This window comes from Aquarana catesbeiana, linkage group LG06, assembly GCF_042186555.1.
Source record: "Aquarana catesbeiana isolate 2022-GZ linkage group LG06, ASM4218655v1, whole genome shotgun sequence".
Classification (NCBI taxonomy): domain Eukaryota; kingdom Metazoa; phylum Chordata; class Amphibia; order Anura; family Ranidae; genus Aquarana; species Aquarana catesbeiana.
Window position 1 is genome coordinate 353,528,389 of NC_133329.1, and position 25,547 is coordinate 353,553,935.

Sequence of the window (25,547 nt, forward strand, 5' to 3'; positions counted from 1 at the left end):
GATTGATGAAGAGTACTGTTTATCACTCATTAAGTTAATGCCTCAGAGACTGCAAGCAGTTATAAAAGCCAGAGGTGGTGCAACAAAGTTCTAGTGATGTGTTCGAGTGTTATTTTGTTTGTTTGTTTTTCATGATTCCATAATTTTTTCCTCAGAATTGAGTGATTCCATAATTTATTCCCTGTGCTTGTTCTATAAATCTAACTGTTACTGGCCACCACAATTATTTTTCTTGATTTCTTTTAGTGTTTCTTAAAGCCAGAAAGTTGCCATTTGAAATGCCTTTAGTTTTTGGCCATGTCTGTGATTCTGTAAACTACAGAATCCTTCCCATAGCAAAAGGGGGAAGGTGTTCTATAATCCAGCAGAGACCTCTGACTAGAAACACTGATGATAGCAAATGTTGGTTGCCATTGAGCTGTTTGGGACCAAGGGTGGGTAAGTGACCAGTAAACCTATGTAATTACAGGCTGATGGCATATATACTCATTTTGGATACCCAGATCTGCCCTGTGGTGCTCTTGTGCTAGTGAGTTGATCTTCTAGAGATGTCTGGAAGATAAGTTCTATAATTTATATCTTATGCATGTAATATAGTCATCTTTCTTGTTAAAATTAGATACATGTGAAAAATCCATACTGCAGGCTAGATTGATTTTGTGATCATTCTTTACAGCTAAGTGAACATTTCCTGTTCATCTATAGTGTGTGTTAAACTTGGATGTCAGAGATTTATTCGCAGTGGGATTCTCTCCAGCTTTAGGTGCACCAAGGCCCTTTTTTACTACAGAGGAATTGCCATAGTTACCAGCTGTCCCTGACCTTCAGGGGCAGTTTCATGTTCTGGAGATTTATCAGTGAAAATAGTCCTGCTTTTGAGCTCAGATTAATCCTTTTGTGATGGGAAGGGATCATCTGTTCCTAAATGCCCGGCCAATTTTAGCGGCATCTGTATGTGTCGGTTAACTTGAAAAAAAGCATTGTGACTAGTTTACTTACTTTAAAAAAATTACAGTTTTTTAAAAACATGTACAGCTTTTATTTAGTTATTTGGAATGTTTTAATAAATACTTTGCTTTTATTATAAGCTGAAAAGTACTTTTTTATTATAAGCTGAAACATGGACAACGATGTGTAAAAACTGCATGTTTCACTTAAACAATAGTGATGGGCCGAACATGGAAAAAGTTTAGTCCCGAACCGCGAACCCAGCATGCAGCGGTCGGTGACGTCTCAAGGGGGTGGTGCCACCAGGTGACCGCCAGGTGTCTCTGCCCATTACCTGTTTAAGAACTGTCAGATGGCGGCGCAGGCAGTTGGCGGCTAACCTTCGTCGCGGGCAGAGTTTTCTTTTCTTTTGGGTGCGGCGGGCGTCGTGATTGACGATGTATCTCGCTCACTCGCCCCCCCCCGGCCTTCCAGGCTTCATGCTTGGATAAGGTGGATATGGATAGATTTATGGATTTTGGGGGGAACCCCACACTTTTTTTTTAATTTTGGTGTGGGGTTCCACTTAAAATCCATACCAGACCCGAAGGGCCTAGTATGTGTTGGCAGGGACCCTCACGCTGTTTCTTCCTCATTTTTTTTTTCTTTTGCTGGCAATATTTTTTTTCGGTCAGCGGGGAAGCCTGTTGAGTGGCTTCCCAGCCCGCTCCTTAACAACCGGCAGCTATTTGCTGTGCGCTCGGCGGGCGAATATCCCACCGAGCGCCATGAAAATTAAGATGTACAGCGGGTGCTGTTCGGGGCTGAACCGATGCTCGGCCCGAAAAGTTTGCCAATCTCTAATACAAAAACAGAATTGGGAAATGCAAATCCAGGAGGTGGCAAGGAATCAATTGGAGATGCAATCCATGTGAAAAGTAAAACAGTTTATTGCTGATAAAACAAGTAACAAAGTACACAGTACAAATGGAAAAAATTGTCAATGGCCAAACTCAGTGTGATAGTGCCAGCAATGGAGCCAAAAGGTGGTGGAGAAATGGCTGTCCCGCTTCTGTGAGGGCTGTGGACAGAGGGGGTTGCAGAACAAAGAGGGGAAGCCTGAAAACACTTTCCAACAGCTGGGAGCGGTGACCTTAACCAAAGCCAGGCTACATCCGGGAGGGGAAAGGCTGCCATTTTCCACTCTGGTCATACAGTGATCGTGCTTCCTGGATCTGGACCTAGCCTTTCAGGCTTCCCATTTTTGGTCTGCAGCCCCCTCTGTCCACAGAGGGACAGCCATTTTCCAACCACCTTTTGGCTCCATTGCTGGCATTATCACAGTGAGTTTGGCCATTCTAACGATTTTTCCAATTTGTACTGTGTATTGGTTACATGTTTTATCAGCAATAAACTGTTTTAAATTTTACATGGATGCCATCTCCAATTGATCCCTTGCCACTTCCTGGATCTGTGCTTCCCAGTTCTTTTTTGTCTGTTTCTCATTTGGTCATTTGAGTGTGGTAGCAGCGGTCCAGTGTGACTTGTGATTATTTTTTTTTTATTTTAATAATTTATCATCTATGTTTTAGTTTAATAGCCAGAGCCTTCTAACTGCTTCTGTCAAAGACAAATTTGAAAAACTAGTTGGTGGATATTTTATAAAATACCTCATCCTAGACAGTCTTGAGAAAATGGAATAATCTGGGGCAAAGCAGACTTTTTGTGGTGCTCAAGGATGTACTATCAAACATATATAAAAAAGTATTAGAATGATAATAAAAGCAATAATTCCAATAAAAATCATACATAATGCCTATCCTCTTTTTGGGCTTGCACCTTTCTATGAACTCCTACTTGTAATTATGCAAAACATATTGTACAACCATAATATAATCCACAAAGGTATATCAGGTGTCCAAGGAGAAGAAGTGAGAAACTCCCAAGTCTTGACTCGTTTCATGGATTGTAGCCAGTTCTTCAGGAAGGGGAAGGAGGAAGCCACAATTATATAGATCTGAAAATCAAAATACATCCATAATAATATATAACATTGTAAACAATGTCATATAATCACTATCTCACAGTGGTCACATGACTGGGAGCCATGCTGACTGTATCCAAACTGCACACTTCCAGCACAAAGACTGCTGAAAAAATCGATAGCCGACAGGACCAGCTTCCGATCATGTGACCACTGTGACAGGAAAATCACAGTGGTCACAAGATCGCAGATCCTTCCTGCCCCCCTGGGCGTTAAGAACTTTTAAATGGGACCTTAGGGTGGGCAGGAAGGGATTAAAAGGATATCTAAAACTAAAAAAAAATAATGTAATATATTTCAGCTTACTAGTCCTTAGATGTACCCACAGTGGAATGTCCATGCTCCCCTGCTGGTAAAGATTCCTAGCATTATTGGTCTTGTTATACTGTCTATACTGTATACTGGGATTCCTAGCACATTACAGATTTTCAATAATCGTTAGCCCTAAGATGTGGTGGCATTATGCAGATTACTCTTCAGAGACCAAAGCAAGTGAGAACGAGCCCTTAGGTTGGCCATACATTATACAATTTTCTTGTATAATTTGACCTTATATTTACCAAAACCATATAATATGAGGTCAAACCTAAACACTTTTAATTTGTATGTAATCAGGCAGGCCCTTGCACCACATAGATGAAGGTAAATCTAAAGGAAACTGAATGAGAAAAAAAACAGGTTGAAGGAAAGAAAATTGCTCAATTTCACCCATCAACACAGTCAGTTGCAGAGCTATTGTGTTCAACTGGCGGGGAGCCTTCAGAATACAATGATCACTGCTGGCAACTATAGCCCCTGGCAGTGATTGCACAAATAAAAAGCCTACGGGCTGGTTGTACTGAATTCGATCTATAGATCGACTTCTGTGCAACCAGAGATGATCAAAGAGCCAGGCGCATGATTGTGAACAAAGATGCCTGTGAAAAAATGTATATAAAATGTATAGGTCTGACCGCTGCTCCAAAACTCACAAGACCAAATGAGAAACAAAAAGATTCCAACACAAGGAATGCTGTTCCAGTATATTATAACACAAGGAGAGTGAAGTAAGGCTTAATGTACATGGGACGTTTTTACAACCTCTCCTGAGCAATTTAACAGATAGTAACCCACGTTTAAAACGTCCGTTTTGCATTTAGAAGCGTTTGAAAAATGTATTTATTTATTTTTTTTATTTTCAAAATAGCCAAAAATGAAAAACGCCTGTAAACGAAATATGTTTGGCGTCTGAAACTTTGGCGTCTGAACTCTTTTTTTTGCCTTCAAAGAAAAACCTATAAACGCAACTGCCTAAAAACAACATTAAACGAACCTGTGTACATGTACACATAACATAACATTGGATGAGTTCAGGGGCAGCTGAAAAAAGCATTCAACTGCCTCTGAACGTCTGTTTACCAGCAGCAGTGCACATGAGGCCTAAAAAGTTTCAATCTTTACTTGTAATTGAATCAATTCATGAATTTAAACCAAAGGATCGAGTAGAAAGTGCCATAATAGCACAGTTAGGGCTAGTTTACACTTGCTTTAAAACATGGCTTTGGACACGCTTTGTTAAAGCTCTCTGAACGCCAGGCAAAGCTCCTGTCACTAAATAAAATGTTTAGCTTACAGTCATGTTTACACCTTGCTTTTGCTTGGTGATTTGATGAGGCTTCGGTGGGGCTTCGGTGGGGCTTCAATGGGGCTTCAAGCGAGCTTTGCCATAGACTTCTATGGAGGCTTTGAAGATGCTTTGAAGCACCACTAAAGCTACATGGGGTAGAATTTTTGATGCAAAGTCGAAGCAAAGCAAAAGCAATGTGTAAACAGGACTGTAAGCTAACCATTTTATTTAGTGACAGGAGCTTTGACTGGCGTTTGGAGAGTTTTAACAAAGCCTGTCCGAAACCTTGTTTTGAAGCAAGTGTAAACTAGCTGTTAATCTTTGTTGAAGCTGAAGCAAGTGTAAATGAGCCCTTACTCATGGCTAGCATGTCATCCTCGGCAGACCCGGATGGATAGCTGTAACAAACCCTGGTGCTGTAAAATGACAGTGAGACATTCATGGAGGGTGTAGATGGAGCTCCCAGGCTCAAACTGTCAGATACCAAACAAGGTTTTTCCAGCTCAGGAAAGGCACAGGCCATTCCCGATGGGAGGGGAGGAGAGACAGAGCCGTACAGGGCAGTACAATCCTGGCTGGAGAAACAGGAACGCACCAGTGGCTTGTTTCCGAGTCTATGCAGACAAAAGTGCAGCGGCAATAACAGGAAGGCTGGAATCAATCATAGGACCGCAAAGCAATTGGAAGGAAAAGGTTGAAGAAAGTTGCCTCAATGAAGATAAATGCATATAGATAGGGGCGGGTACCATCATCCTTTATTGACAATGATATAGAGGGGAGTTGTCTGGAGCTACTCCAGTGAATGCCCCAAGACAAAAATGGGAATGGACTATCTCGGTACCCAGGGATAAAGCGATTGAATATAAAATGTTTTTTTTAATTTTTATTATACATGAACAGTATTTACACATAGATACAAAAAGTGATTTAAAAACATTATTGCATACAGAAGCAAGAAAAATTATTACATACAGACTTTACAAGGCAAGAACCCCACAATGTAGTGGAGCTTCTGAAGATGTAGGTCCAATTTGGATTCCTCTACATGTTTCGCAAATAAATTTGCTTCCTCAGGAGGAATTGGTTTAATACATCTAGAGAAAAATACAATTCTTTATTGATAATGTCACAATATTTACAAGTTAATAATTAGCAAGAAGGGGGAGAAAGAGAGAATAGACATTCTCATACAATGATTACAAATTACTTGGAGTAAATTAATAAAGCTGAGTCTGTCTTACCGATAAAGACCCAGGCGGGGTCACGGGCGGCAATGTGTGAGGCACCCAAAGAATTGGGTAATCCCCCCGCGGCGGACACGGGGGACACTGTATAGGGTACAATTGCTGAAAAATATCATAGGCATGGAAGGTATGAGCCATAATGAGTCAATTACTAACAAACGAGTGCAAGGAAAAATTGGGTGCCAGGGGGGAAAAAAGAAAGTGAGGAATGGGAAGGGAAAAGAATGGTTGAACAAAAGGTGAAAAAGAAAGAGAGGGAAGGAAAAAGAAGGGAGGATAGGAGAAAAGAAGCTTGGGGGGGGGAGAAAAAAAGGGCAAGGTTGTAGAATAATGTCAGAGCTCAGTCGGTAATAGACTACATGTTTCGGGGATTAACCCCTTTGTCAGGTCACATGATCTGAGCCGGCAGGGAATGGAAGTATAAGTACTGATTACAATAACAGGGGGTGGGACAGCCATTCAATCCCAAACACATATCCCTATATTATATACTATGTACAACCAGCCTGCCCATAGATGGATCAAAATTTGGTCAGTTCTTGTCTATGGCTGGCTTTAGTCCAAAAAAAGGGGAAAGATCTGTATCCTTATCCTGGTTTTTTTTTTTACCTAAACCTGATAGATCGGAGGTAAAAGGATGTAAACAGGGGCACATATATTTACATTCGCCTGCCCATAAACCTAACATAGGTCCGTTAAGCAACATGAGAAAAAACTGAAGGAACACGGAAGTCACAAAAACACATCCATTTCCATTTTGCATTTAGATTCAGAATTTGGATCTGTTTATGAATCCCAACTAATCAAAATGAGTGCCACAGAAAATCTGAAAAATTGTTACAGTACAATACCAAATGTTTACTTATCTTGTCTTGCAAGTATAACTAAAGGCAAAACTTCCCCAATAGTGCAAATATTGCCTGTTTTATGCGGGGTACACACTATGTTGTTTTTTTTTTCTTCTTGTTTTTTTACACAAGCAATGATAGTGTTGTGATCTTCCCGCCGAGGAATTGTATTCAGAGGGACCCTCTCCGCCCCCCACTCCGGAATACACTGATCTGTGCTCACAGCCATTGGCTACCAGCACTGATCAGATGCTGGTTTTACAGCATGTCTGTTTGACAGAATCGGCTAATATTCAGCCTGTGCGTACCAGCCAATATCCTATCCAAAATAAAAAAGTTTTGCCTTTAGTTCTACTTAAAGGTTATTGGGCTGATTTACTAAAAGCAAAAAGACTGTGCAATTTGCAAAGTGCAGTTGCACCAGAGCTTAGTGAATGGGATAAAGCTTCATTTTGCATAGAATACCCAATCATGTGCAAGTAAATAAAAAAAACAGCATTTTTTCTTGCACATGATTGGATGATGGAAGCCCGCAGAGCTTCTGCTCATTTACTAAGCTCTGGAGCAACTGCACTTTTCCAAGTGTACAGTATATTTGCCTTTAGTAAATCAACCCCATTGTCTTTTTAGTTATTGTGCTTTTTCACTCAAAACATATAACTAAAGTGCAACTTCAGCCAACGAATGAGAAAAGGCTTGAATCTCTGTTGTTTGAGCCCCAGAGTGAGAGAATTTGTCTCTATTCTAGTTGTGGAGATCACTGTCACTGGTACATGAAGAGAGAGTATTCTTCCCAACAAGGACACAGACATGGATAAAAAAAACAGTAATATTTTTTTACCATTTCCCACTACCAAAATAATGTTTTAATGTGGAACTAAAGTCAGAAATACCTGTACTTACCTATGCTCCAATGGTCCGACAATGGTGAGGTCCAGCCCTTGCATCCCCCCAGGGATTATTCTGGGTACCGATCTTCGATCGTTTGGATTGACTGGTATAAGATGTCACTCCTGCACATACATGGGAGTCATTAATCCCTCACACTGGTACTGTGCCAAAAATTTAAACAGAGCTTCACATGCACAGTTGTATGTACGCTTTCAACAGGATTGCGAAAAAGGAGATAAATATACAGTGTGTCTGTTCACAATTTTTTTTTAGCCTTCTTTTCCACCTTAATGACCATTTGCATTCCACTGATGAAATTTCTTCTCATACCCCCTCCTGTCACTGGAAGCAAGGGAGATCTTACAAACGGGTGAACAGAGAACACATAAGCCTGGCAGGGGTTCAACCTTTCCCCAGTCTATTCAAAATAGGTTTTGCCAATGGTTGCATCCCTGTTCAAGAGTTGTCTCCGCATGTAGTCACCTGGGAACTAAGGGGAAAGCCTCCACAACATGGTACAAAGGCATCAATAACGTAACAAAGGTTTTAGCTCTTCTAATTCTAGAATATTGTGGCTGGAGGTCCATTTGAACAAACAAAGACATTGTTTGACCAGTTTGCATACTACTGTTTTGTAACAGATATAGCAAGTCCGAGGAACTGGGAGAGAGAAGTTCCTGAGCTACATGAGAGTACAACCCATCACACAACGTTGAACAATGTGACCTGGGGAATGGGAGAAGCCGACAATGATCTGACCTACAGTGAGGTGGAGCACCGACTTGACCTTATTCAGGAGCAGATGAACAGGTAAGGACAAATTGAAAATTATCATATAGGATACTAAAGAAGTCCTATAATATCATATCTCTATATTGTGGTATTTCTCATTTGTGTCCATTTTGAACATTTAAGTAGCTAGCAGCAGTTAGTCACATTTAGCTGGACTAGTTCCAGGATGTTGAAGACATTTCTTAAATTCTCCAAGCCACTTCTTCAATTCTAATGAGTGTCAGGAAGATATCCCAGAATTTATATTCACACAGGTAACACAGACACCTCGATCCAATCACCATGGAATGTGTTGAGGCGGATGTTAATTATACAAGAAGAGGATGGGAGGTGTAATTGTTGTAGAGCCATCCCTTTCTAATTACTGTAAATAAGCCCACCTTTGGTGTCAGTCTTTTGATTCACGTGGCTGAAGGTGTGAATTGTCATTGTTAAAAATAACAAAGTGGCTTGGATAACCTAGGAAACGTCTTCAACATTGCAAAATAAGCCCAGCTGAGTGTGATTAAATGCCACTAGATATAGCATAGAACTGGGTAAATGAGAGTCTTCACAGGCATAGCGTCATTTATGTCTGTCTTAATGGAAAATGCATTATTGTTGATGTATACAGTAGTTCCTGCCCCAGTGGAGCTTACATGCTAAAACTCCTGCTCCGGGTATACAAACATGCCACATTAGGAGAATGAATTCCTTTGGTGTAACAAAACATGCAGTCAGCATATAGTTTTTCTGTCTGAAATTTTTATTCAGTGTTCTTTAGAATGTCAAACCACAGAACTAGTAGAAAGTAAACCAAAGGGAAATTACAGCTGAACTCCAGGCAAATAGCTTAATATTCATTTAAAATATATATATGACAACTGTTTTACCTGCCAAAGGATTTGTAGTTTTGTGCAGCTAGTCATATGATCCTGCTACCCCTGTTAGTCAACATATCCAGGTCCTGGACCACCCTGCAAGCTAGAGGGCAGTTAGGGACTACAGTATGGTCAAGGGCCCACCTCACCTTGCAAATGGACAATGTAGGAACAGTAAAACCCTAATAAAGTCATCCCTCTTTTCTGCACTGTATGCAAAGCATGAGAGGCTGATCGGGTTAGAATGTTGACCCTCCGATTGCTGCTGTACAGGCAGTCCCTGAGTTACAAACATCCAACTTACATACGACTCATACTTACAAACAGAGGGAGACAACAGGAAGTGAGAAAATCTACCCCTAGGGATGGAAATTCACTCCTGTAGGAGTTATCATGGGAAAAGGGTGTTTCCAATGCAGCTTTATCACTAATCCTTGTTCCCACAACAACCCAAAATTTTCAAAATCCAATTGTCACAGGGACAGAAAGGGAGGTGAAATCTTCTGAACAGGGGCACAGACAGCAAAACACACATTGCAGGGGTGTTAACCCTTCCCTATGCTATCCAAAAAATTAAATATATATTTTTTTTGGGGCTGGAGTTACACCTAAAAAAAATTACCTGTTCCAACTTGCATACAAATTCAACTTAAGAACAAACCTACAGAACTTTTTTGTGTAACCCAGGGACTGCCTGTATAGGGAATTACATGAAACCAATATCAAGACAAATTCAGGTATTTGTGATATTTGTAGGCAACAATATAGATAGTGGATTTCACCAAATAAATACTGAATTAAATTATGTTTGTTGCATCTGCATAGAGTTCAGCTTCTTCTCCATACCAAGCTTTGCTGTGGCTCCTGAAACCCCTATTGATAGGTTAAGTTGGGAGAGTTGTTTAAGTATGACAACTGGGATGGGGTATGAAATATTTGGCATTTTGGGGGGAGGTCATCTCATTCCTCCATGCCACTGTCCAAGCCACAAATTCAGCTTTTCCCAGTAGGCAGCAGACTAGGACCGGCGGGAATCCTCAGGTTTCTGTAGAAAGGGCTGTGTCTTCAGACTGTATAATAGCCATCTCCGAACTCTATTTATTAATTTTGTGTAGAAGCTGACATGTATTGCCATGGTGTATTTCATGTATAGAAAATATCAAAACCATACAGTACAAGCAGTAGCAATACTTTGCCAGTTCTAGTATCATAGGTCTGTGAAGGTTTTCATTTATCCATGTCATGATATATTTAATAGTAGGTAATCACATTCATCTGAACTTGTTCTGTAATACATTTTGTAGCTTCTCCAAGCCAATTCTTCAGTTCCACTTGGCTACAAAACATCTTCAACATTAAAAAACAAGTCCAGTTGAATGTGACTAACATATAATATCATTGATAATGGATTTGCAACCTGTGCAGACCTCTCTTTTTCCCAGTTAAACTGGAGTAGATTTACTAAAACTGGAGCACACAGAATCTGGTGCAACTGTGCATAGTAACCAATCAGTTTATAACCTCAGCTTGTTCAATTAAGCGTAGGCAATAAAACCTGGAATCTGATTGGTTTCTATGCTGAAGTGAACCTGATTTTGCACTCTCCAGCTTTAGTAAATAAATCCCGTTGTGTCTTGAAACAGAGGTTAAAGTAGACCTAAAGACAAAACTTTCTTCATTGTGGATAGAGTAAGAGAGAGTTATAACCTCTGTTGGCATTTTTTGCCATATACAGTGGGGACGGAAAGTATTCAGACCCCCTTAAATTCTTCACTCTTTGTTATATTGCAGTCATTTGCTAAAATCATTTAAGTTCATTTTTTTTCCTCATTAATGTACACACAGCACCCCATATTGACAGAAAAACACAGAATTGTTGACATTTTTGCAGATTTATTAAAAAAGAAAAACTGAAATATCACATTGTCCTAAGTATTCAGACACTTTGCTCAGTATTTAGTAGAAGCACCCTTTTGATCTAATACAGCCATGAGTCTTTTTGGGAAAGATGCAACAAGTTTTTCACACCTGGATTTGGGGATCCTCTGCCATTCCTCCTTGCAGATCCTCTCCAGTTCTGTCAGGTTGGATGGTAAACGTTGGTGGACAGCCATTTTTAGGTTTCTCCAGAGATGCTCAATTGGTTTTAAGTCAGGAAGTCAGGGCTCTGGTTGGGCCATTCAAGAACAGTCACAGAGTTGTTGTGAAGCCACTCCTTCTTTATTTTAGCTGTGTGCTTAGGGTCATTGTCTTGTTGGAAGGTAAACCTTCGGCCCAGTCTGAGGTCTTGAGCACTCTGGAGAAGGTTTTCATCCAGGATATTCCTGTACTTGGCTGCATTCATCTTTCCCTCCATTGCAACCAGTTGTCCTGTCCCTGCAGCTGAAAAACACCCCCACAGCATGATGCTGCCACCATCATGCTTCACTGTTGGGACTGTATTGGACAGGTGATGAGCAGTGTCTGGTTTTCTCCACACATACCGCTTAGAATTAAGGCCAAAAAGTTCTATCTTGGTCTCATCAGACCAGAGAATCTTATTTCTCACCATCTTGGAGTCCTTCAGGTTTTTTTTAGCAAACTCCATGCGGGCTTTCATGTGTCTTGCACGGAGGAGAGGCTTCCGTCGGGGCACTCTGCCATAAAGCCCCGACTGGTGGAGGGCTGCAGTGATGGTTGACTTTCTACAACTTTCTCCCATCTCCCGACTGCATCTCTGGAGCTCAGCCACAGTGATCTTTGGGTTCTTCTTTACCTCTCTCACCAAGGCCCTTCTCCCCCGATAGCTCAGTTTGGCCAGACGGCCAGCTCTAGGAAGGGTTCTGGTCGTCCCAAACATCTTCCATTTAAGGATTATGGAGGCCACTGTGCTCTTAGGAACCTAAAGTGCAACAGAAATTTTTTTGTAACCTTGTCCAGATCTGTGCCTTGCCACAATTCTGTTTCTGAGCTCTTCAGGCAGTTCCTTTGACCTCATGATTCTCATTTGCTCTGACATGCACTGTGAGCTGTAAGGTCTTATATAGACAGGTGTGTGGCTTTCCTAATCAAGTCCAATCAGTATAAACACAACTGGACTCAAATGAAGGTGTAGAACCATCTCAAGGATGATCAGAAGAAATGGACAGCATCTGAGTTAAATATATGAGTGTCACAGCAAAGGGTCTGAATACTTTTTAATACATCTGCAAAAGTGTCAACAATTTTGTGTTTTTCTGTCAATATGGGGTGCTGCGTGTACATTAATGAGGAAAAAAATGAACTTAAATGATTTTAGCAAATGGCTGCAATATAACAGATTGAAAAATGTAAGGGGGTCTGCATACTTTCCGTCCCCACTGCATGTCCCATTGGGAAGATTTTCCGTCACTTACTGTCCCAAAGCCAAAACGAGTGGAAAAAAAAAGGAGGAGCAAACCAACCAACAAGGAAATCCTGACAGCTTTTACCACATCCCAATTGCGATTAGAAAAAAGGAAGGGGGTGCCCAAGGGGATGGTGTGGGTAAAAGGGTGGACAGGCTATTGGCAATAAAATCATAGAAGATGTATATAAAAATATAAATTTTATTGGATAAATATATACAAAATAGAATAGAATATACTATAAACATCTAAAATCATGAAATTGAAATACATGTACAATAGAAATCAGCAGCTAATTGGATGTTGAGAGCACACAACATTACTAGACTGGAAGTCGACTGAATATGGTGCTCACAACAAATGCACTTCTGGAAGAATGGTCAAACATTCCCATAGACTAGGGTTGCCACCTTTTCTTCAAGCCAAACCTGAACACATTGGGGGGATGGGCCAACTCAATATTAAACCCTACAGACTAAGACTGGGATGCCATTAAAGTTCACGTAAAGGCAGGCGTCCCAATACTTTTGGTAATATAGGGTATATTAAGCCTCCTGGGCTATTCCAGAACAGAAATGAAGGTACATTGTACAAATTTTATTATCTTTAGTCATTGAGAGTTAGTGGAGTAGCGCTCTAAGAAGCTTTAATCTTGAAATTTACTGTAATTTTAATGGGTAACCTGTTGTAGTATTCACATTTTTAAGATCAAACTTGCAAAACAAACAAGTCATATCTCACTGTCTATGCTGATTTCTTTTATCTATTTAAAATTCATAGATTAGCTTGCTTAGATTAGCTTGGGGGTGGGGAGGTATACACTATAAGATTGTAAAAGACCTGGGACACTTTTGGTGGCCTGAAAAAGGGTAGTAATGTGGCGCAAAGCTTGCCGCAGCAAACAGTGTGTGTGGCTAAAGTGTGAGTGTTCTGCACGGAATGCAGGGGTCAGATATATATGAGATAAATATGTGCTGGGGGGCAGTGGTGGCTGGTGCTCAAAATTTGGGGGGGGGGCGCAAACAAACTGAAACATTTTTAAAAAAAAACATAAATTGCAGCCTCACTGTGCCCCATAAGATGCAGCCTCACTGTGCCCCATAAAATGCAGCCTCACTGTGCCCCATAAGATGCAGCCTCACTGTGCCCATCATACAGCCACTGTGCCCATCATACAGCCACTGTGCCCATCATATGCAGCCTCTGTGCCCATCATATGCAGCCTCTGTGTTCATCATATGCAGCCTGTGCCCTTCATATGCAGCCTCTGTGCCCATCATATGCAGCCTGTGCCTATCATACAGCCACTGTGCCCATCATATGCAGCCTCTGTGCCCATCATATGAAGCCTGTGCCTATATGTGTTGGGGGGCGCTTGGGGGGGTCGGATATGTGCTGGGGGAGTGCGTTTTGTGAGAGAAGAGGGCCAGTGCAAGGGGGAGGGGTGGGGGGGTAGAATATGTGCTGGGGGGTGCTTTGGGAAGGAAGAGATAGCGCAAGGAGAGGTTATCAGATTTCAAATCCAATCAACACTTCTAGCATTGTCTTCTCCCTGCCAAAGCCCCCCCAGCACATATCCTCTTAATCCCTCGATCACTACACATATTTTCTACCTTGTCCTCCTCCTCCTTTCCAGCCGCTCTCTCCCCTACCCTCCTACATCTACAGAGCATAATAAAAACTTTCTACAGACCTGATATTAGCGTGTCCCTGCTCCCCTTCTCCTTGTGTGTGTACAGAACAGAGAAGGAGGAAAAGGGGAGGAGCTTTGATTCACTGACACTGTGCTTTGCTCTGCTGAACCAAGCTGCTGTCAGGGAGGGGGGAGACATCAGATGTCACTCTTGGTGCAGTCCTTGTGAATTATGTGTCCGGGTCTTGGACAAATGTAAAGCCAAACACATAATTCTAAAACCGGACTGTCCGGGAGAAAACTGTACAGGTGGCAACCCTACCATAGACACACTCCTAAACCTTATGGACCTCCCACAGGAGTTGAAGCTGTTATAGCTGCAAAGGATGGGCCAACTCAATATTGAACCCTACAGACTAAGACTGGGATGCCATTAAAGTTCATGTAAAGGCAGGCGTCCCAATACTTTTGGTAATATAGTGTATATTAAGCCTCCTGGGCTATTCCAGAACAGAAATGAAGGTACATTGTACAAGTTTTATTATCTTTAGTCATTGAGAGTTAGTGGAGTAGCACTCTAAGAAGCTTTAATCTTGAAATTTACTGTAATTTTAGGGTAACCTGTTGTAGTATTCACATTTTCAAGATGAAACTTGCAAAACAAACAAGTCATATCTCGCTGTCTGTGCTGATTTCTTTTATCTATTTAAAATTCATAGATTAGCTTGAGAGCTTGGAAACCTAATTTGGTTCAGAGTAATTTAAAACTTGTATATTTGAATAGGAGAATACTACTCCATATTTCATACTGCAGTTAGGTAATAACCATCGAAATGTAGTGCAAGGTCACCCTCTGCTGGCAGTTTTTAAGAACTGCAATGTGTTCACATCTAATACAAAAAAAGTCTAATTTTTGGCAGTACTTTACTGTATCATGTCGATTGCATACATGCATTCACAAAGTGGCATTGGTTATATAATACATGGAAAATATGAAGTAAATATTAGTGATGGCACTATTGTAAAAGTTAATTAGGAGTGTAATGCAATACAGGGTTAAAAGCAGCTTGGAGGAGTAATGGACGACATTTACTAGCGTAACTACAGCCATAGAAGCCTAGGTCCATATGCAGTGACAAGAAAATCCATGTTTGCTCACTTAAAGTGTGTTTGTTAAATATTCTCGTGGCTCTGATTGCCAAGTCCATCCACTGAGCTAGTTTAGTTTGAGCTGACCACAAAGGAGGAGCTCTTCCTTAGTACACAGCATAGGCTCAGCACAACAGGGACTAATAAGAAAGATGTAGAGTCTCTCAGTAGCCCTGCCAGCACCTTCGGACCATTGAGTGACCCACTTAGAATACCTAGTTACAACTTTTATTGTTTGGTCATAGTTTCCACAATTCTTATAGTTGCTGCCCAATACCCATCTCTGACCACCAGTGGTTTTGGGGTATAAAATGGAGACATTGGGGTTGATTTAATAAAGGCAAATAAACTGTGCATTTTGCAAGTGCAGTTGCTCCAAAGCTTAGTAAATGAGGTGAAGCTTCAATTTGCAAAGAATACCCAATCGCATGCAAGACACATAAAAAAACTGCATTTTTGCTTGCACATGATTGGATGATGGAAGTCTGCAGAGCTTCTGCTCATCTACTAAGCTCTGGAGCAACTGAACTCTGTAGAGTGTAACTGCACTTGCAAAGTGCACAGCCTATTTACTTTTAGTAAATCAACCCCATTATGTGCCATTCCTCTCTGACTACAAATTCTGAGGCTGTGTAAATAGAAGTGCATTATAGGATACCTGCCACTGATATGGTGGCCCATCTGTATGGCCTGAGGGGCCCCGGGTTTTCTAGTTGTGCTCCTGCACGTTTATGTATATCTACTAAGTTCTATGGGACTATATTGTAGATTGATGTTACTGCTGCTGATATGGTGATATAATTGAGGCATTTTGTGATTGTTATCAATACCAAATAAAGCTAAAAACAATTTTAAAAATCTCAGAGCTCCTACAAGTTGACAGGTACCCTCAAACACACAAGACCTTCTGGTAAATGCCAGTCTGAGGATGAGGCCCCACAGCCAACACCATTAAAGTGACTCTAAGACAAATGCCTGACGCCAAATCATCCCTGCAAAGAAGATGATTTAATGCCCACCCCTCCTGTTGCCCATGCCACCAACCTCTGCTGTCTCCAAAGAGCCTTCAGCACATCCAACACACTTTCAGAAGTACAGAACAACTAGTGGAAAATAGGCATGTTCAGGGGGTCAGGTGCACAGAGCATTTCCCATTCATTCACTGTCCAGTGCAGCTGAGGCTGCAGAGAAAGTCATGTGTGTTTGAGCTTTGGGGTGCAGATACTAATACAATAGGCTGCACACATCTATGTAGTGGAATTTGGCATTTTAGCACTCAGAATTCACAGGGAAATGTGCCATAAAGTGTGCAAAGGGCCATTACCACTGTGCTACTCGGCCTGGATAATAGTAGCAGTGCCACCCTCCTCAGACCGAGGATGAACAGAAGGGTGCAAATGCCTTATGTATTATCTCAAGTCATTTATTAAAAGATAAAAGATCCAAAATATAATCACAAGCCAAATGTGGAATCATAGCATATCATGATAAAAATCCAGAAGTCTGCCCTCCAATCTCATGGCATCATCTGAAAGGCAGAACCAACTGATGCATTCCGTGGAACTGCGTAGGTTGCCTGGATCCCTCTGCATGCTTTGCTTCATTCCTCCATACTCCTACATCACTATGGGACATACTGCAACATAGCAGCTGGTGCAAAGAACTAGAGCACCCTGCAGGAGACCAGGCAACTTATGCCCTGTACACACGGTCGGATTTTCCAACGGAAAATGTGTGATAGGACCTTGTTGTCGGAAATTCCGACCGTGTGTGGGCTCCATCACACATTTTCCATCGGATTTTCCAACACACAAAGTTTTAGAGCAGGATATAAAATTTTCCGACAACAAAATCCGTTGTCGGAAATTCCGATCGTGTGTACACAAATCCGACGGACAAAGTGCCACGCATGCTCAGAATAAATAAAGAGATGAAAGCTATTGGCTACTGCCCCGTTCATAGTCCCGACGTACGTGTTTTACGTCACCGCGTTCAGAATGATCGGATTTTCCGACAACTTTGTGTGACCGTGTGTATGCAAGACAAGTTTGAGCCAACATCCGTCGGAAAAAATCCTAGGATTTTGTTGTCGGAATGTCTGAACAAAGTCCGACTGTGTGTACGGGGCATTACGCTCCTGGAAATGTGTAGGATGCTGTATATTCTTCAGCCAGCAGAGATCATGGAGGTAGCAGTTATCAGTGGCACTGGCAGCAGTTGGGGTATGTATTAAATTTTTCCTCCACAGGGATGCCTTTCCTTTGGATACTCGTTTTGCTGGAGCTCTTATGGCTGTACTTCTCCTGTGGATCACAGGAGTGCAGTTCGTTCTGCATTAATGTGACCCATTTTCAGCAGACAGCGAGCTGAAGCCCGCTGTCAGCTGACGTCACCGAGCCAGTCCAAGCTCTGGAAAGATCACGACAATATGGTCAGGATCCACCCACATCCCTGGACCTGACAGTCACTAGCTCTCTGCTCAGGGAGCTTTGAGAACCGAGTGATCGGTGGTGTTTGATCGCTCGGTTCTCAGTGTTAGAGCCGGCGGGGGACAGATGAGGCATCGTACCGATGCTACATCCACCTAGGTAAGTATGATCTAAAAAAACAAAACAAATCCCATATTCTTGTTTATTCACTTTAACCACTTGCCGACCAGCCACCGTCATTATACTGCGGCAGGTTGGAACGATCCCACTAACCGTTGTAGCTGTACGTCAGCTCCTTTAAGCGATATAACAGGTGCGCACGCGCCCGCTGCATTGCGTGGGTGCTGATGCTCATGGCCAGCGGTCGCGGGCATGAGAGCGAGAACAGGGACGTGTGTGTAAACTCACAAAGCGAGGAGAGGAGAGGCAGATCGTGAGTTCCTAATAGTTAGGAACCACAATCTGTCATCTCCTATATTCAGTCCCCTCCCCCCACAGTTAGAACACACAGTCAGGGAACACAGTTAACCCCTTGATCGCCCCCTAGTGTTAACCCCTTCCCTGTCAGTGACATTTACGCAGTAATCAGTGCATTTTTATAGCACTGATCGCTGTATAATTGTCAATGGTTTAAAAAGTGTGTCAAAAGTGTCCTAATGTGTCTCATAATGTCGCAGTTCCGATAAAAATTGCAGATCGCCGCAATTACTAGTAGGAAAAAAATAATTAAAATGCCATAAATCTATCCCCGATTTTGTAGGCGCTAAAACCTTTGCACAAACCAATCAATATTGGTGATTATTGTGATTTTTATTACCAAAAATATGTAGAAGAATACATATCTGCCTAAACTGAGGAACAAATTTGCTTTTAAAAAAAAAAAAAAAAAATGGGGATATTTATTATAGCAAAAAGTACAAAATACTGTTTTGTTTTTTTTCAAAATTGTCGCTCTTTTTTTATTTATAGCACAAAAAATAAAAACCACAGAGGTGATCAAATACCACCAAAAGAAAGCTCTATTTGTGGGGAAAAAAAGGACGTCAATTTTGTTTGAGTACAGCGTCGCACGACCGCGCAATTGTCCGTTAACAGCTTCAGATCCGGGCCATTGCCAAATGACGGCAACAGCGCGGATCTAAATTGCCGGGACGACGTCTATTGACATCGTCCCGTGCATGAGCGGCCTGCGCGCCCCCTGCAGGGGGTCTATGAGACTCGCCTGATCACAGATCAGAGTAAGGGGTTGGTCCCGACCCCTTACCACATGATCAGCTGTCAGCCAATGACAGCTGATCATGTGATGTAAACAGAGCCGGTAATCGGCTATTTTTCCTCCTCGCGCTGACAGCGCGAGGAGGAAAAAAAAAACCCGATCACCAGCGGCCGTGATCGGGACATCAGTCCCGATCACGGCGATCTTCTAACACAAGGCAATAGGCAGCAGTGCTGCCTACCAGTGCCCACCAGCATCACCCATCAGTGCCCACAGTGCCAACAATCAGCGCCACCCATCAGTGCCCACAGTGCTACCCATCAGTGCCCACAGTGCCACCCATCAGTGCCCACAGTGCCACCCATCCGTGCCACCCATCCGTGCCACCCATCCGTGCCACCCATCTGTGGCCATCAGTGCCGCCTTATCTGTCCCCATCAGTGCCGCCTTATCTGTCCCCATCAGTGCCGCCTTATCTGTCCCCATCAGTGCCGCCTTAACTGTGCCTATCAGTGCCGCCTTAACTGTGCCCATCAATGCCGCCTTATCTGTGCCTATCCGTGCCCATCAGTGCAGCCTATCAGTGCCCACCAGTGCTGCCTCATCAGCGCATATCAATGAAGGAGAAAAATTACCTGTTTGCAAAATTTTATAACAAACTATTAAACATGATTTTTTTTTTTCAAAAATGTCCATCTTTTTTTGTTTGTTTAGCAAAAAATAAAAATCCCAGATGTGATCAAATACCACCAAAAGAAAGCTCTATTTGTGGGAAAAAAATGATAAAAATTTCATTTGGGTACAGTGTTGTATGACCGCGCAATTGTCATTCAAAGTGCGACAGTGCTGAAAGCTCAAAATTGGTCTGGGCAGGAGGGGGGTTGAAGTGCCCAGTAAGCAAGTGGTTAAAGAGCCGCAGGGCCGATTCGCAAAAAAATTGGCCTGGTGATTGAGCAGCCAAATCTTCCGGGGCTGAAGTGGTTAAAGAAACATGATCACTATTATTTCTGGAAGATCATTTGGCTTCATTGCAGTGGTAAGATTTGAATCCTTCCATTGACTTCTATTTAATTTTTTAATTACAGGTTAGAATCACAGATGACTGCCGATATCCAGAGCATCCTCCAGCTCCTGCAGAGACAGGCCTCGGTGGTGCCACCGGCATACAGCCTGGTAACAGCCAGTTCAGACTACCAGAGACCAACTGTCAGACGAGTACAGAGTGTACATTCCGGGGCGTCCATCAAAACTGACCGCAGCTTCACTCCGTCATCACAGGTAAGTCAGCAACACGCAGGCAACAGAAGCATCTCAACAAGCATTTTTTGCTTAGTTCTTATTACTTTATTTTGATTTCTTGGCATATAGCAGGGCTGATGTAGACAGAACAGTAAAGCTGGCTATGCACTGTTCAAATTTTGTCCTGCTAAATCATCTGAAATTGGAGTTGTGGGTGGCTCTGTTGGCAGACTTTGATTGAAAAATCGAAGAATCTGTGTGGAAACTTGTTGGCCAAATGGTGATTGCATCCAATCCAACAACAGTTGGCAGGGAGATTCCTCCATCCACACAGTTTAGCATGGGTGGAGGGAATCAACTGATTCTCTTGTTCAGCTCATTAGCACATAAACACTGTGACACATCTCCTTGTGCTGCTTTTTCTCTCCTAGTATGAGCTTTGCTGTACCGAGGCTACATAAGGCAAATACCAAGTCACATTCAGTCACTTACACTGCTTACATAATAAAAATTATTGATACATTAAGAAACACAGCACTGCACTAATTAGCATTTTTTATATCTGCCTGGAGTAACGGCATAAATGCTACAAATAACACTGTTGGATTCCTCAGAGAATTACATCACTCCAGGTTGGTCCACACCACTTAACCCTGTGGTAGTATAGGTGCTAATCCAGCTCCCAACCTTATAATATAAGAATGAACTTGTAGAGATGATCACACGTCAAATTCTGGTGTGTAAATCATCATCATATTATTATTATCATACAGGAGTGCCAACAGTTTGCGCAGCGCTTTACAATACAGGTATAAAGGGAGGCAATGCAGCAACAATACAATGCAATACAAGGGGGTTAGGAGGGCCCTGCTCCTGCAAGCTTACAATCTAATAGGGAGAAGCTGGTGGAACAAAAGGTAATAACGTATATAACATATATTTATATATAATAATAATATATAGCATATATTTGCTTTTATATACAGTGCCTTGAAAAAGTATATATACCCCTGGATATTGTCCACATTTTGTCATGTTACAATCAAAAAGGTAAATGTATTGTATTGGGATTTTATGTGATAAACCAACACAAAGTGGCACATAACTGTGAAGTGGAAATAAAATAATAAATGGTTTTCAACATTTTTTTACAAATATGTAAAAATTGTGGCGTGCATTTGTATTCAACCACCTTTCGCTGCAATTACAGCTGCAACTCTTTTTGGGGAAGTCTCTACCAGCTTTGCACATCTAGAGAGTGAAATTTTTGCCCATTCTTCTTTGCAAAATATGTATATAAGAAATAAGCGCGCATCCAATAGTGAAATCAAACCAAGTGAAAAAAATGTGAAATTACAAAATCAATATGTTTTCGTAAAAAACATTGATAAATTCTCATGGAAAATAACAAAAAGTCCTTAAGGTGCTTTAAAAGTGCAAAGTGACATGTATTGACAAAGGTTGATTTACTAAAGGAAAATCCACTTTGTACTACTTGTAAGTGCAGTCCCTGTAGATCTGAGGGGAAGCTCTGAAATTAGGGGAAGCTCTGCTTATTTTATCATCCAATCATGTGCAAGCAAAAGTGCTGTTTTTTATTTTCCTTGCACGTCCCCCTCAGATCTATAGCGATTGCACTTCCAAGTGCACTTGTAGTGGATTTGCCTTTAGTAAATAACCCCCATGTGCTCCTTCTCACAAGGCAATCAATCAGCGCGCGTTGCCAGAACAGTTGGATCTCAAGTTATAGAGATCATACACGCTCACACAAATGTCAGCCAACAGAGATAATCTCCTCCTTGGACTCCTCCAGGGGAAAGATCCTCTCCAGTACAGCGGGCTGTTCAGTTATATGAAAGTCTCAAAGACACGGATCATCTTTCTCCAAGTTGTCCCTGTTTAGATGATTAGGTTGTCTAATCTGGTGGTGGTGCCTGTAGAGCCATACAGCTGGTTTCTCAATACGTTGTTGACTGTTTTCAGAGGACAAAGTTCCAATCAGAGGGAGTCAGAGGCAGTACCAGTGGCTGGTTAATAGTAGTGGCATGATTATGAGTACAGGAGAACCTAAGTAACCTTCTCTCACTGTAACCAGCTGACAACTGCTTATTGCAGCTCCTTACGACGTGCTGCACACCGTCCCCAGCAATCAGAGCACAGCTTTGCAAAATAGCTCAAACTCTGTCAGATTGAATGGAGAGCGTCTGTGAACAGCAATTTTCAAGTCTTGCCACAGATTCTCAATTGGAATTAGGTCTGGACTTTGACTGGACCATTCTAACACATGAATATGCTTTGATCTAAACCATTCCATTGTAGCTCTGGCTGTATGTTTAGGGTTGTTGTCCTGCTGGAAGGTGAACCTCTGCCCCAGTCTTAAATCTTTAGCAGACTCTAACTCGTTTTCTTCTAAGATTGCCCTGTATTTGGCTCCATCCATCTTCCCATCAACTCTGACCAGCTTCCCTGTCCCTGCTGAAGAAAAGAATCCCCACAACATGATGCTGCCACCACCATGTTTCACCGTGGGGATGGTGTGTTCAGGGTGATGTGCAGTGTTAGTTTTCCGCCACACATAGGGGTTGATTTACTAAAGGCCAATAGACTGTGCACCTTGGAAAGTGCAATTGCACTCTGCAAGTGCAGCTGCTCCAGAGCTTAGTAAATGGGGTAAAGCGTCACTTTGCAAAGAATACCCAATCACATGCAAGAAAAATTAAAAACACAGCATTTTTGCTTGCACATGATTGGTTGATGAAAGTCAGCAGAGCTTCTGCTCATTTACTAAGCTCTGGAGCAATTGCTCTTGCAGTCTTTCCAAAGTGCACAGTCTTTTTGCCTTTAGTAAATCAACGCCATCAACCCCATGCTGTCATGTTACAACCAAAAAGGTAAATGTATTTTATTGGGATTTTATGTGATAGACCAACACAAAGTGACACCTAATTGTGAAGTGGAAGGAAAATGATAAATGGTTTTCAAAATGTTTTACAAACAAATATGTGAAAAGTGTGGCATGTAATTGTATTCAGCCCCCCCTCCCGAGTCAATACTTTGTAGAACTGCCTTTCCCAGCAATTACAGCTGAAATTCTTTTTGGAGATGTCTCTACCAGCTTTGCATATCTAGAGAGTGACATTTTTGTCCATTCTTCTTTGCCAAATAGCTCAAGCTCTGTCAGATTGGATGGAGAGCGTCTGTGAACATCAATTTTCAAGACTTGCCACAGATTCTCAATTAGATTTAGGTCTGAACTTTGATCTAAACCATTCCATTTTAGCTCTGGCTGTATGTTTAGGGTTGTTGTCCTGCTGGAAGATGAACCTCCGCCCCAGTCTCAAGTCTTTTGCAGACTCTAAAAGGTTTTCCTCTAAGATTGCCCTGTATTTGGCACCATCCATCTTCCCATCAACTCTGACCTTCTTCCCTGTCCCTGCTAAAGAAAAGCATCCCTACAACATGATGCTGCCACCACCATGTTTCCCTGTGGAGATGGCGTATTCAGAGTGATGTGCAGTGTTAGTTACAGATAGCGTTTGGGCTTTTAGGCCAAACAGTTAAATTTTGGCCTTATCTGACCAGAGCACCTTCTTCAACATGTCTGCTGTGTACCCCACATGGCTTCTCGCAAACTGCAAACAGGACTTCTTATGGTTTTCTTTCAACAATGGCTTTCTTCTTGCCACTCTTCCATAAAGGCCAGATTTGTGGAGTGCACGACTAATAGTTGCCCTGTGGCAGATTCTCCCACCTGAGCTGTGGATCTCTGCAGCTCCTCCAGAGTTACCATGGGCCTCTTTGGGTACTTCTCTGATTAATGCTCTCCTTTCCTGGCCTGTCAGTTTAGGTGGGCGGCCATATTTTGGTAGGTTTGTAGTTGTGCCATACTCTTCCATTTTTGGATGATGGATTGAGTGCTCCGTGTGATGTTAAAAGGGTAAAGGTGGCTGAATACAAATGCACGCCACACTTTTCAGTTATTTATTTGTAAAAAATGTTGAAAACAATTTATAATTTTCCTTTCACTTCACAATTATGTGCCACTTTGTTGGTCTATTACATAAAATCCCAATAAAATACACTTAGGTTTTTGGTTGTAACCTTGCTTTGTGCACTGGTGCGCAGTCATGTTGGAAGGGAAGGGGCCAAACAGAAAAGCCAAATGAAAACCATCATTAACACCTAAACAGAAAAAAGCAAGGTTACAGCGGGCTAAAGAAAAGCAATCATGGACTGTGGATGACTGGATGGAAGTGATATTCAGTGAGGAATCCCAGATCTGCATTGGGGAGGGTGATGATGCTGGAACTTTTGTTTGGTGCCGTTCCAATGAAATGTAATGAAATGTATGAAGACGACTGTCTGAAGAAAACATGCAAATTTTTGATAATATGGGGTTGTATGTTAGGTAAAGGTACCGGGGGAGATGACAGTCATTAAATCTTCAATAAATGCACAAGTTTATATTGAGATTTTGGACACTTATTCCATCAATTGAAAGGAAGTTTGGTGATGATGACATCATTTTTAGAATGTAATCTGATGCAGATGTTTGTTTTAGAACTGGTAATTCTATAATATTTTCCTCAGAATTGAGCGATTCCATCTTTTTTTCCTTTGCTTGATCTGCAAAAACAGTTGCAACTGACTACAGTTTTCTTTCTTTTTTTATTTAACTACGGTATTTCTTAAAGCCAGAAGATAGGAATGTTAAAGAAAAATAGTTTTGAGACATGTCTGTAATTAGTTTTTTTTTCTTTTACACAATTAAACAATTCAATGAACATTTTCCAAGAGGGGTGATTCCATACTTTTTGCTAGGGGTTGTAGCCGCCAGCAGTGACAGGGTGGAAAAACCTGACAGGCTGGTTGTACTGAAATGGATCGATGGATCGACTTCCGTACAACCAGCCTGCCTATAGACAGATCAAAATTCGGCTGGTTCAGCAGGAATTTTGATCCGTCTATGACCAGCTTTAGATAAATGGTCATTAAAAGAGACCCTACTTCCAGAATACCCCTCCTTTCCTTTTTTTTTTCTTTCTCAGGTTACAAGCCTAGCAAATTTGTATAGCAGTACTACACATCCCAAAGTGTGGGATTCCTAATTGTAAAGTTACAAAAGTTGCTTGCCCCCTCATTCCCCCCACTGCAACATTAGGCAGACAGTATAGCTATAATACAAATCAAGACAAAAGAGTTAGTGTGTACCAGGCTTTACTAGCAGGGCTCTCTGAACAGTTATTTTTTCGTTCAACCCAGTTGGCAGTCGGAGCCGCTGTACTAACGATTCGATGTTCTGAC

General features: G+C 41.8%; 1 protein-coding gene across 5 annotated transcripts in view; it reads left to right on the plus strand.

Annotated features, from left to right (window-relative positions):
• The window catches only part of KCNH7 (potassium voltage-gated channel subfamily H member 7), a 714,913-nt gene that overhangs the window by 662,510 nt on the left and 26,856 nt on the right, over positions 1-25,547 (plus strand). For all 5 annotated transcript variants that reach the window (XM_073634033.1, XM_073634036.1, XM_073634035.1 and 2 more), the window contains 2 exons: positions 8,202-8,370; positions 20,090-20,282. In XM_073634033.1, the coding sequence (XP_073490134.1) occupies positions 8,202-8,370; positions 20,090-20,282 (362 nt within the window). The remainder of the gene's footprint in view (positions 1-8,201; positions 8,371-20,089; positions 20,283-25,547) is intronic.